This window comes from Solanum tuberosum, unplaced genomic scaffold (assembly GCF_000226075.1).
Source record: "Solanum tuberosum cultivar DM 1-3 516 R44 unplaced genomic scaffold, SolTub_3.0 scf00215, whole genome shotgun sequence".
In the NCBI taxonomy this organism is placed as follows: domain Eukaryota; kingdom Viridiplantae; phylum Streptophyta; class Magnoliopsida; order Solanales; family Solanaceae; genus Solanum; species Solanum tuberosum.
In genome coordinates, this window is record NW_006239140.1 from 814,143 (window position 1) to 826,606 (window position 12,464).

Below are 12,464 nucleotides of genomic sequence, written 5' to 3' on the forward strand. Positions count from 1 at the left end.
TTCATAAAATGAACTGTAAAATATTGCAGTAATGACTACTACAAAACAAGGATTAATAATTACTACATAAAACGTGAACTTTGTGGACACACTGCTGGAGTCTTTGTTTGAAAATGATTACTCTCCTAAGTGTGTTTTTCGTGACACTCTCTTAATCACATCCAGCACATACCCCACATCTATTACAACCTCGAAATTGTCGATAGAGTCGTGTCAGAATTTTTATTAAAGAAATTTAAAATATAAATAAATAGATATATGAATAAATTAAAGAAATTTAATATATACATAAAAATAATTTTTAAATTTATATATACAATTTAATTTTTCGATGAAAGAGTTTGAGTAAATTCGCACACCTTGCTCCGTCCATACACGGGTAGTAAAGCTGGACCAAAAAATTGAAGATGATGGAGACACCATCAAAAATAAATGTATTACGGTAGAAGCGATGTTATGCGACACCACTTCCTCAAATAAAATTATCAAATATATATAAAATCAATATACTAACACATATTTATATGATGATCGTATGAACTAATTAATTTTACATATATCATCAATTATATGATTATAACGGGATCCAATGGCCCCTCACTCTTCCATATTGAATGGAGAATTATATTTGATTGTAAGTTTTTGTTCTTACATATTAATATTTAAAACTTAAATTCATTAAGAAAACAAAAATTCATTAGTGAATTAACAGCGACAAAATTGTGGTCTCAGAAATTGCTCCTAATAGGTTAGAGAAAATAATTAAAAGCTGCCAAAATATGAAAAAACAAGAAAAACGGCAAAGGAGGGGACACCCCATCAAGAGGATGCCACGTGTCGTCAAACCAACGGTGATCTGGTCCACCAATTTTGTATGCGTCTTAAATTCACGGTTAAATTTGGACTGCCATCTCTTCACAACACACACCACACCCCACACATTACATTAAAACAAAAAAAAATCCTCTCTAAACTCTCTAATATTACTATCACAATAATTCATCTCCATTTAAGCAGCCAAAGGTGAAGTCACTATTGAAATTGAAAGAATTCCAAAAAAAATTATTACTAACAAAGCAGTAAGTATCCCTTCATTCTTAATTTAAAGAATTGATGTTTGAGTTTTAGCGCTTTACCTCTAATATGAAATTTTTCAGTACGAAAATTGAAAATCTAAAGAAAAAAAGTAATAGTATAGTGTAATTTGGGTAAACCCAAAAAAAACCCCCCAACACCTTATCCTATCATCTTTGTTTCAAAACCTTTCACTAGATTTCCTTTCACTGCTTTATCTATCTTCTAAAGCTATCTAAAACTTTCTCAATACTATTTAGTCTTCCTCTTCCTCTTTCATTCTCTCCTCCACTTTTCAATCCCTCTGTTTTTCTCTATCTATTGCATGCTCATTGCTCATTCACTACAACAACCATTTCTTTTGATATGCATCAAATAAATTGAAGTTTTTTTAGAATTTTTGGTTCATTCAATTTCAGTACTTTTGGGGAATTTGGTTGTTGAAGGTTCATGGCACCAAGATCAGGCAGGGGAAAAGGAAACAGAGCTAAAACTGACAAAAAGAAGAAAGAAGAGAAAGGTTCAATACATGTTTCAATTTTTTTTGTTTTTTTTTCAATTCATTTTATTGTGCTCTTAACATTTTTGTTTTGGTTTCTTTGCAGTAATTCCAAGTGTGCTTGACATAACTATCATCACTCCCTATGAAACTCAAGTTGTTCTCAAGGTATTGATGAATTCAATTCAATTGAAAATGAAAAAAGTACAAAGAAACACTCGCATTAGTCACTTGTATGGAGGATGAGATAACTAATTTTGTCCGTTTGACCATGAATTTTTATCATTTTTTTCCCTAGAAATTGTTTGAACATAAAATTGTTACAATTTCTCGGAATTCAATTTTTATGTCTAAAGGCCGACTAAAATTGAATTTGTTGAAGGGCATATCGACGGACAAGATACTGGATGTAAGGAAGCTACTATCTGCCAATGTTGAAACATGTCATTTTACCAACTATTCTCTGTCTCATGAGGTTAGTTCAAAATTGATGAGTTTTTCCTCTGTCTCTTTGTATATTTTGGAAGTTAGCCCAGTTGGTTAATCTTTGGTTTTATTGTTATTTATTATATTTAAATTTTAATTTATTCAAAATAAGAAGTGTGTTAATTAATATGGAAAAGTGATGGTGGTTTGAACAGGTGAAGGGACCAAAGCTAAATGACAAGTTAGATATTGCGACTCTCAAGCCATGTCTGCTGAAAATGGTTGAAGGTAGGTTTTCATTTATACATGTTTTTAGGGATGGAGCTATAACATCACGTGATTCAAATGAATTCAAAATATTTATATTCAAAAAGTTTATTAAATATAAATATTTAACGATAAACACTCCTACACTCCTTATGCTTCATTTTACTCGGCTCATATTACATCGACACTTTTAGTCTTAATTCTACTCACCAACCCAATTTGCCAAAGGCAAGAAGTGTAGTTTTGTTTAAACCAATGGCATGCATCGGTGTTAACAAGTCACTAATTAGAATAATTATTTAATTAAACCTCACAATTACCGTCAAATATAAAAGCTTCACCTAACATCCCTACAATTAATATAAACAAAAAAAGGAAAAAAAGAAAAGAAAAGAAAAGTCCGTGTGGTATCTGTTTCAAGCGCCGGCAGAGAGTATCTTCCTTGTTTAATGTTGTTGTGCTACTTCTGATTTTTTTTCATACCATCGATATGTATTCTGTCTGATGGTCCCATGCAAAATCATCGAAAATTCATTCACAATTACCCCTGCGATACATAATCAACTACTTCATATGTGTGGCGCCGAAAAATTAGCTTATAATATAATTTTATTTTATTTTTATACGTAAGAGATTATTTTTTATAAGTAGTTAAAAGATTTTACTTCCTCCGCGCGCGAAGAGTTTAGATACTTTGTTCATTGCCCGAAATTTCTATGTTATTAACAAAAATGCCACTAACTTGTCAGAGGACTACACGGAGGAGTCTCAGGTGGTGGATCATGTCCGGAGGTTACTCGACATCGTCGCCTGCACTACCCGCTTCGCTAAGCCCAAGGCCGGAAAATCCACCACTGCCTCCGCCGCTTCCGGCGGCGCCGGTTTGGAATCTCGGGCTAAGAAGCCCAAGGCGCAGCGAAATGCTTCAAGCCGACCAGCTTCGCCGTCAGATGGAGTGGCACCTACATTGGAGCCGTCAGCTCCGGCGGTGCAGGAGGAGAATGCAATGATGGCGATTCATCCAATTCCTAAGCTCTCTGATTTCTACGAGTTCTTCTCTTTCTCTCACCTCTCTCCTCCTATACTAAGTGCGTTTTCTTCTCCCTTTCGATTTTTCCAAATTTCAATCTGGAATACTGTAGAATTTATCGTGCATTTCTTCTAATTGAGATATTTCAGGTTTGAAAAGAGTGGATTGTAACAATGCTAAAACAAGGCGAGATGGCGACTATTTTGAATTACAGGTACTTTTTAAAAAAAATAATAATCTGGTTTTGCATTTGTTGAAGATTTTGATGATGCAAAAACTCTCTGCAGATTAAGATATGCAATGGAAAGACATTGCAAGTGGTTGCAGCAGCAAAAGGTTTCTACACTTTGGGGAAGCCACTTATGCGAAGCCATTGCTTGGTTGATCTTCTGCAACAGCTCAGTCAAGCTTTTGCTAATGTAAGTACCTTGATAGACTCAATATATTTCCATTGTTGCCAGCATCAGTCGTATAATTTGCAAATATTTTTTGTGCATCAAGTTCTTTATTCACTAAGTAAACTTAATCACACTGATTATCCATCACATTTGCCATATATGTGCCATTATTTTCTTTATGACTGCAGTTACTTTGTAAAAGACTACAAGTATGAACAGGAAAGTTGATTCATCAATGGTATCTAATGGCAAGACACCACTCTATTTGATTGATAATGATAACATGCACGACATGTATAAAAGAGGCGGAAAATACAAGAAAAATCACGCTCTTTTTTTTGTCTGCTTGATTATCAGTACCAACTGAGACAATTGATATCAATTGCTTCAAATTTGTTTTGTCTATTCTGTATAAATTATTTGTTTGTTGAATAAAAGCTTGATATTTTACTTTGCAGGCATATGAATCCTTGATGAAGGCCTTTACAGAACATAACAAGGTGACATCTTGTTTATTGCAAATAATCATCAAGGGAAAATGAAGTGGTATTAACTGTGTGCATATTTTTCTGCTCTGTTGGTTGTTTTCAGTTTGGTAATCTTCCATATGGTTTCCGCGCCAACACATGGCTTGTCCCTCCATCCATTGTTGATTCTGCATCAAACTTCATTCCCCTTCCAGTGGAAGATGAGAGTTGGGGTGGCAATGGCGGAGGTCAGGGAAGGAATGGAGAGCATGATCATAGATCATGGGCCACAGATTTTGCAGTACTGGCAAAACTACCTTGCAAAACCGAGGAGGAGAGGGTGGTTCGGGACCGAAAGGCTTTTTTGCTTCATAATCTTTTCCTCGACGTCTCTATTTTTAAAGCTGTCTCGGCCATATACCAAGTCATGGATTCTACTTCGAGGGATACCTCAAATTGTGCTCTGGGTTCAGTACTCTCTGAGGATTGCATTGGTGACTTGTCTATTGTAGTTAAAAGAGATTTCGGGGAGGCTAGCCTGAAAGAAGTTAAAGTAATCGACAGTACAGATTCTAATGTATCTGCTGAGGATGTTGCTCAAATAAATTTAATTAAAGGAGTAACTGCTGATGAAAGTGTTGTCATACATGTAAGTAACAAGCTTCCTGAAGAAAGATTTGAAGTTGTAAAACCCTTATATAGTTGTTGTATGATTTGCCTTTCCTCCTTTATTTACAAGTAGACACATGACCCACCCAGGGGAAGGGGGTGGCGGGTTTAAGTAGGCATTTTGTTTCAGTGAGAACACACTCTTTTCACCTTCTGGAACATCCTCCCCCCCACCCCCTTTCTTCCGCTGCTGTTTCCATGGTGTGCGTTATTTTTGACTTGGGTAATATCTGTAACTTCCATGATGTCAATTGGTTCTTGAACTTTCACCTTGTTGGTGGGGTTTGATTCCTCACCTTATAATCCCCTCATTTCTCCTTCTCCTCCCCCTTATGTATAATCTTTTTTTTTAAAAAATACTCTCCTATCTTTTCTCTGTCACCAATCATTTCAATTCTGGAAGTTGAAAGGATATGTTTGATTGGACAGGACACATCCTCATTGAGCATGGTGGTTGTGAAACATTGTGGTTACATGGCAATTGTGAAAGTTGTTGGTGACATTCAGGTGGATAAGAGTCTGCCTCAGGATATCAAAATCGATGACCAACCAGATGGGGGAGCCAATGCACTCAACATCAACAGGTTTGACAAAATGCAATAAACCTAGATGAACTTTTATATGGATGGTTATTGGACGACTAAGAATTTTATCTGTAAGAATGTACTTAAGTAGAGGTCTTTTGTTGAACATGTTACCACAATCAAGCATTTATGCATGTTTCCTCCTTTTCTTACTTTGATAACTGTTGGTGCATGTATGAAGATGATACTTCATATAAGTTGGGAACCAACAACATGGTAAGAGTTTGATTGGGAATCACAAGTCACATTGGTCAACAATGTCAATATTCAAAATTGAGTTTGTGAATGAGAATTTACATTGGCCAGTGATATCAATGTGTAGATCCAAGGGATCTTTTTGTTGAGGATGCACTCTTCTTTAGGACTAAATTGTTAAATTTCTTTCTTTTTGTCTCACAAGATGCTTGCTTCTAATTCTGAGTTTTAACCATTTCCAGCTTGCGCCTTCTGCTCCACAAGCCAGTGACTGCTGGTTTTTCTGGAGGTGGTCAATTGCCCCCGTCTGATTTGAAAGACTCTGCAAATTCAATGTCTTTGGTTTATAAAATCATTAAGGATGGTTTGAGTAAGTTAAAGGGGATGGATGATAAATCCAAAGGGTCCATCAGATGGGAACTTGGTTCTTGTTGGGTTCAACATCTACAAAAGCAGGAAAGACCAGCAGAAGACACAGTTGGGAATGGTGGTAAGGCTGAACCCATAGTTAAGGGGCTTGGAAAGCAGTTTAAAATGCTCAAAAAGCGGGAAAAGAAACCAGATAATGTTAGTTCCATGGATGACAATGAAGCAGATGATGTGACAGCCAGCACTCTGAACACAGAAAGTGGCTCGATGAAACTAAGTAATGGTAATCCAAAGTGTGAAGTTGAATGGAGGAGATTTATCTCTCGAGAAGCTTACCTTCGTTTGAAAGAAAGTGGGATGGATCTACATCTGAAGGTCAATAACAGTTGTTTTTTTGGAACATATTTTTATACTATTATTTTGATGAAAATTGTTGAGGAAGTAGATATATCTTGTTTAATCAGTCTTTAATATTATAGCTCACAGTTAACTGATAACTATGCTTCTTGTTACAGTCAGTGGATGAACTTGTCGAAATGGCACACAAGTATTATGATGAAGTTGCTCTCCCGAAGCTGGTAATTCAAAGTTTCGGATGTATTTCGGTAATGAAATGAAATTTTGAAATACATGAAGAGAAAAACTAATCTCTAATTCTATTTAGGTTACAGACTTTGCATCGTTGGAACTTTCTCCAGTTGATGGACGCACCCTTACCGATTTCATGCATTTAAGAGGATTACAAATGCGTTCTCTGGGTCATGTGGTAAGATTTATTTACTTAATCTGTCTCAGGCTTTCTTTGTTTGTCCGGAATTGAAACTTGTTGATGTCTTCTGATGAGCCTGATGTCATTGTGTAATCCAGGTTGAACAAGCAGAGAAGCTTCCTCATATACAGTCTCTTTGTATTCATGAGATGGTTACTCGAGCCTTCAAGCATGTACTTAGAGCTGTCATTGCCTCCGTTGACAATGTGGCCAACTTGTCAGCTGCTATAGCCTCAACCTTAAATTTCTTGTTCGGGTCTTCTCCCACACAAGAGAGTGATGAAAACCACATTCTCAAGATGCAATGGTTGAGGAAATTTCTGGTTGAAAGATTTGGTTGGACAATAAAAGATGAATTCCAACAGTTGAGGAAATTGACGGTCCTCCGCGGGCTTTGTCATAAGGTACTACAAGCTTGGCTGCATTAATTAAAATTTACCATTCAAAGTTAATGACATGTGTTTTTGGTTCAGGTTGGATTAGAGTTGGTTCCAAAAGATTATGATATGGAATGCCCATACCCCTTCAGTAAAAGTGATGTTATCAGTGTAGTGCCTTTGTGTAAAGTAAGCGTTTCTGTCTCTTCTGCTTCCTTTTGAATGTGAAAAATACTGGAAATGCAACCTTCATTTAATTACTATCTGCTTTTCAGCATGTTGGATGCTCTTCTGCTGATGGACGAACTTTACTAGAATCATCTAAGGTTGCTCTTGACAAAGGGAAGTTGGAAGATGCTGTAATGTTTGGAACAAAGGTACAAATTATAAAATAAAAGTACATGCGCACACTGTGAAGTTCATTCCATTACTTTACTTGCTTTTGTATTTACTTGAAGGCCCTGGCAAAAATGATAGCTGTATGTGGCCCCTATCACCGTGCCACTGCAAGTGCATATAGCCTCCTCGCTGTTGTCCTTTATCACACCGGAGATTTCAATCAGGTAACATAAACTTTAGCGATTGGCTTTGATGTATGAAGTGGCATGCAACATTAAACTAGTCTTGTTTCTCCTTATTTTCATATCTTGCTCGTTAATTATCTATTTCCAGAACAAGTTCTTAAATTTAATAAGAGTAGCTAATGAGTCGAGGAAGAAATATCTTAGGCATGCTTGCATATTGATGTTCGACAGACAATTTTGGAAGTATTCCTAAACATCTATGTTTTCTTTTTGCAATCATGCAAGCTCCTGCAGTCAGCTTTTTGGAAATTTTTTTCAATTCACAAAAGATCACTTTCTTTTTACCTTCCATTCACTTGTGTATTCTGCCACACACCATTGCATTGGCATCCACCAATAAACGAAATGCAGACTCCTTGGATATACATAATTGCAGAATATATGATAATAATCTTTCTGAATGATTATTATTCTTGTTTAGGCAACAATTTATCAACAGAAGGCATTGGATATCAATGAGAGGGAGCTAGGACTTGACCATCCAGATACAATGAAAAGTTATGGGGATCTTTCTGTATTCTACTATCGTCTCCAACACATTGAGTTAGCTCTGAAGTGAGTGAGAAAAGATTCTCTTTTCTTGTTGGTCATATTTTGAAACTAAGAGTTACGTGTCTTGCTCGACCTTTTGATTCCAAATTTGTTGAGCTTTGCAAATTGTAATTTTAGGACTCAGAAGATTTCTCCGTCTGGTCTCTCACATTCCCTTTTCATTCTTGTTGAAGTCTTGACTGGTCCTACTATGTTCAGCTGTTAATTTATTTTTCTTATTTACATTGACAACTGAAGCAAATTCATTATTGATTTCCAGGTATGTCAACCGTGCTTTATTTCTTCTTCACTTTACATGTGGACTATCTCACCCAAACACGGCTGCCACATATATAAATGTGGCTATGATGGAAGAGGGCATGGGAAATGTACATATTGCTCTTAGATATCTACACGAAGCCCTTAAATGCAACCAAAGATTATTGGGAGTAGATCATATACAGGTTTTTCTCTCTCAGTTCTCATATTCCAACCATCATCCTTTTATTAAATTAGGTGCTTGTGAAAATATTCTTTACTTTCTGACATCTTTTGTTAACTCTGTTGCTGCCTCGGACAGACTGCTGCCAGCTATCATGCCATAGCCATAGCTCTTTCTCTCATGGAAGCATATTCACTGAGTGTGCAACATGAACAAACTACATTGCAGATTCTTCAAGCAAAATTAGGAGCAGATGATCTCCGCACTCAGGTGTGTACAAATCTAATGCCTGATTTCCCTCTCTAATAGTTACCACTATGGCTCTAGCATGTATTTCACATCTCAGTCTTTTCCGGAATGCTTCAACAGTTAAAAAATGATGACACTGCAGATAAATCTCTGTATCTCTCTCCCTGCATGGTGGTGCTTTCTTTTTTAAATGTATTCAGCAAATAACATATGATTTTTATTTTTGTTACATTGGGCATTTTCCCAGTAATAATGAGGTCCTTAATAGAAGATAATAAATGACTTGGGTCTTCTTAATAATCACCAATCTGTTGCTGTATTTTAAAGTTGGAGAGTTACATATGTAATATATATGTAGGATGCTGCTGCATGGCTTGAATACTTTGAATCGAAGGCCTTAGAGCAGCAAGAAGCTGCAAGAACAGGAGCTCCGAGACTAGATGCATCCATTGCTAGCAAAGGTCATCTCAGGTATTGAAACTATTTTGAACTGGTGTTACTGGGGCTTGAACTATCTTGCTTGTGTCTAAGGAACCAAAACTCCTTACTTTCTGATGTAGTGTGTCAGACCTACTGGATTACATTAGTCCTGGCCAGGGTTCAAAGACGATAGAAGAGCAGAGGAAACGACGTTCAAAGGTAGTTTATCACTCAGCATGGTAGTGTATACTTCATACTCTTGAATTCACTGAAACTTGTTACATTGAAAAGAACTCAAAAAAGAGAGCCGCTAACTTTCTGTATGTACTTAGGAGTTAGTCCTAGTACAAAATCTCACCTTAAGTTATTTAGACCATCAAACAGAGAAATGATATTGAGCTCGTCTAATGGGGAAAATCTGTCCTGCTACACTTCAGCACATGATCCTTAACCCCATGTCAGGTATTTAGGTGACTGTGAAAACACATATCCTGGGAAACCTCCTTTTTTGAGGAGGGAAGGGGTAATTTTGGCTGTGGTCATTTTGAGTTACCTATTATTGTTCCTTTCTGAAGCTGCCAATTGACGCTGTGACTCTTTCCTTGTTTATGGCCTCTTAGGTGTTGCCAGTAGATGATCAATCTCAAAAAGGACAGCATGATGGAAGAAGCAACAATCCCATCAATCATGATGTTACGGAAAATCGTGTGACCATAGTAGAAGTTAAAAAGAAAGAAGATGCCGTAGAGAGAGTCGCTACTCAAGAAGTTGAAGGCATTAATATCACTAATAATGAGGAACCAGTGGAAATAATACACGAAACAAGCTCTGATGAAGGTTGGCAAGAAGCAAATTCAAAAACACGGACGGGGCATGGCAGTGGCAAGATGTTCAACCGAAGGCAACCTGGTCTTGCCAAGATCAAGACAAACTTGGAATACCTTTTCCCTCGAGACAACAGTTCCAGGAAAGAGGTTACTTCGCAGGGACAAAAAGTGGTATCTAAGAATGGTTTAGGAGAATTTTCTCCTGCAAAGCAACTAAAGGCTTCCAGCTTCACTTCTTCTGAAAAGTCAACCAAACTCACAGCTAAAATGACTGTTGCCGAAATTTCTCGCACATCAAATGTCACTGTTCCATCTCCTCCTGCCTCTCTTGCTACCATGGCCTCAAAATCCTTATCATACAAAGAAGTAGCAGTGTCTCCACCAGGTACGGTTCTAAAGCCTTTATTGGAGAAAGTAGAAGAATTAAATGAGGATAAAACTGATTCCCAGATCTGCGTTAGTCCAACTGAAACATCAGAAGAAGATGGAAGGCACTCAGTGACCACAGAGGCTACACCTGCCAATGATCTAGACAGACATGGGATCCATGAAGATGAAGTCCAGATAAGTGGATCTGAGTCAGATAAATCTTCCCTGGAGTCCGAAGATGTTTCATGTTCAAGTAGTGAGGAAAAATGTTTACGACGAAATGGGAGCAAGCTATCTGCTGCTGCTGAACCATTCAATCCAGGTGCCTACCATTTGACTCATATGTTGATTTCTGCTGCTGTCACTAGTGTCTATGATGTTAGAGCCAGCCAAGGCATGCTTACTGAACCAGTGGGATTTCCATCAATTGCTGAGAGAGTTCCTTGTGGTCCCAGATCACCTTTGTACCCCAGGACAAGCCATGCTCGCATGAAAAATGGATATGTGAAGTACCAAAAGCCTGCTGCTGAAATAAACAGTTACGATTATCCAAGAATCATGAATCCACATGCACCTGAGTTTGTTCCAAGAAATACAAAGCCAACTACTGCTGCAAGTGAAGATTCAAAAGTGGCTATTGACGCTGATTCTTCCACAGGGTTGAATAATTCTGTCACAATAGTTTCAGCAGAGGAGAAGCTTGATAAAAAGGCTACAGTTAATGTTAAAAATGGTAGATCAACAAAAAGTAGTTCACATGCTGACAGGGAAGAGCTAGCTAGGCAAATACAAAATAGCTTCATTGTGAAGTCGAAACAGAATAATTCAGATGTTGCTAGTGAATTTCCCGTTAGTACAAAGAAGTCTGAGTTCTTAGTTAGCTCTGCCAAAGCAAGTGCAGATAGTGCAACTAAATTGCATGGTGGAAGTGAAGGGAAAAAGGAGCTTCCAATAGAAGCAAATAAATATAGCGGGCCAAAGACAGTTGATGTAGATAAAAATAAGCATGAGGATGGAGAGGGTTTTTTGCCTGTTGTAAGGCGAAGAAGAAACAGGCGGCAAATTGCCCATGGAATAAATGGTTTGTACAGTCAGCAGTCTGTCTGTGCTTAAGTATATTGAGGAAAGTGATCTCAACTAGAATGTGCTTCATCTCCAGACAACCTCCATAGGCAGTTGACGCTGTAGAAATGTGGAAGATAAACTGCAGTAGGACAACTAATAATTTCTTCTCTGAGGAGGTTGCTTATCTTGTTCACCCGAAATAAAAGACGAGGTGAGGAAAGAGATTGGATCAAAATGATAACAGATCTGGAGGTACAATTTTTTGGTTAGCCAGGAGTTTCATTCAACTTCCTTTTTGTGCAGTCTTTGCTTCTTTCTCCATTGTAAAGTTCATCTAGCTTTATATGGATAAGGTACCCCTTTTTTTTTTGGTTTCAATAAGGCGCCCTTTCTGAAATAGCTTCCCATGCTATTGTAATTTAGGAAAACAAGTTGAAACAAGTGATAATTTGTTGAGTAAATACCATCATACTTCTTGTTTCCTGGTAATTGATCTCCTTGAGTTATTTTGACTTGTTGTTCTAAGATTCTGCTGTCATATATAATATTTTAATGACGTTTACAATTTTGAGTTAATAGGACCATATATCATTTTCTGATCAGTTTTCTTTCTGGGAAAAGATCTAAGCAGAATCTCAATCAACTCACCAACCTATGTAGATACCCCACTCCCTTGCCAATTGTTTTTTTGGTTACACTAAAAAGTACATGTGATGCCTCTATAATTACAAAATAGTTGTTAAAAAAGCAAGAATTTCATGGCCAATACTCCCCGAAGCAACAATTCACTTGAAATGGATAAAAGGGAGTATTTAGGAACGGATGAAGTATTCTTAAGAGACATGGAAAAGAA

General features: G+C 37.2%; 1 protein-coding gene across 1 annotated transcript; it reads left to right on the plus strand.

The window, feature by feature from the left end:
* Positions 1-938: 938 nt before the first annotated feature.
* On the plus strand, positions 939-12,123 carry LOC102600715 (protein TSS). The gene is made up of 24 exons (XM_006356165.2): positions 939-1,079; positions 1,494-1,594; positions 1,680-1,741; positions 1,956-2,048; positions 2,215-2,287; positions 3,016-3,354; positions 3,446-3,510; positions 3,584-3,715; positions 4,153-4,194; positions 4,286-4,810; positions 5,260-5,414; positions 5,852-6,353; positions 6,494-6,556; positions 6,643-6,744; positions 6,846-7,151; positions 7,221-7,313; positions 7,400-7,501; positions 7,583-7,687; positions 8,130-8,263; positions 8,520-8,703; positions 8,820-8,951; positions 9,289-9,401; positions 9,491-9,569; positions 9,971-12,123. Exons 2-24 carry the CDS (start codon positions 1,525-1,527, stop codon positions 11,657-11,659), a joined length of 5,160 nt encoding a protein of 1,719 aa, XP_006356227.1. The 5' UTR covers positions 939-1,079; positions 1,494-1,524; the 3' UTR covers positions 11,660-12,123.
* The last annotated feature ends 341 nt before the right edge of the window (positions 12,124-12,464 follow it).

Coding starts and splice junctions, on each gene's coding strand:
- LOC102600715 (XM_006356165.2), top strand. CDS start 1,525: ATGGCACCAAGATCAGGCAGGGGAAAAGGAAACAGAGCTAAAACTGAC. Junction 8,264..8,519: donor CACATTGAGTTAGCTCTGAA/GTGAGTGAGAAA, acceptor ATTGATTTCCAG/GTATGTCAACCGTGCTTTAT. Junction 9,570..9,970: donor AGAGGAAACGACGTTCAAAG/GTAGTTTATCAC, acceptor ATGGCCTCTTAG/GTGTTGCCAGTAGATGATCA.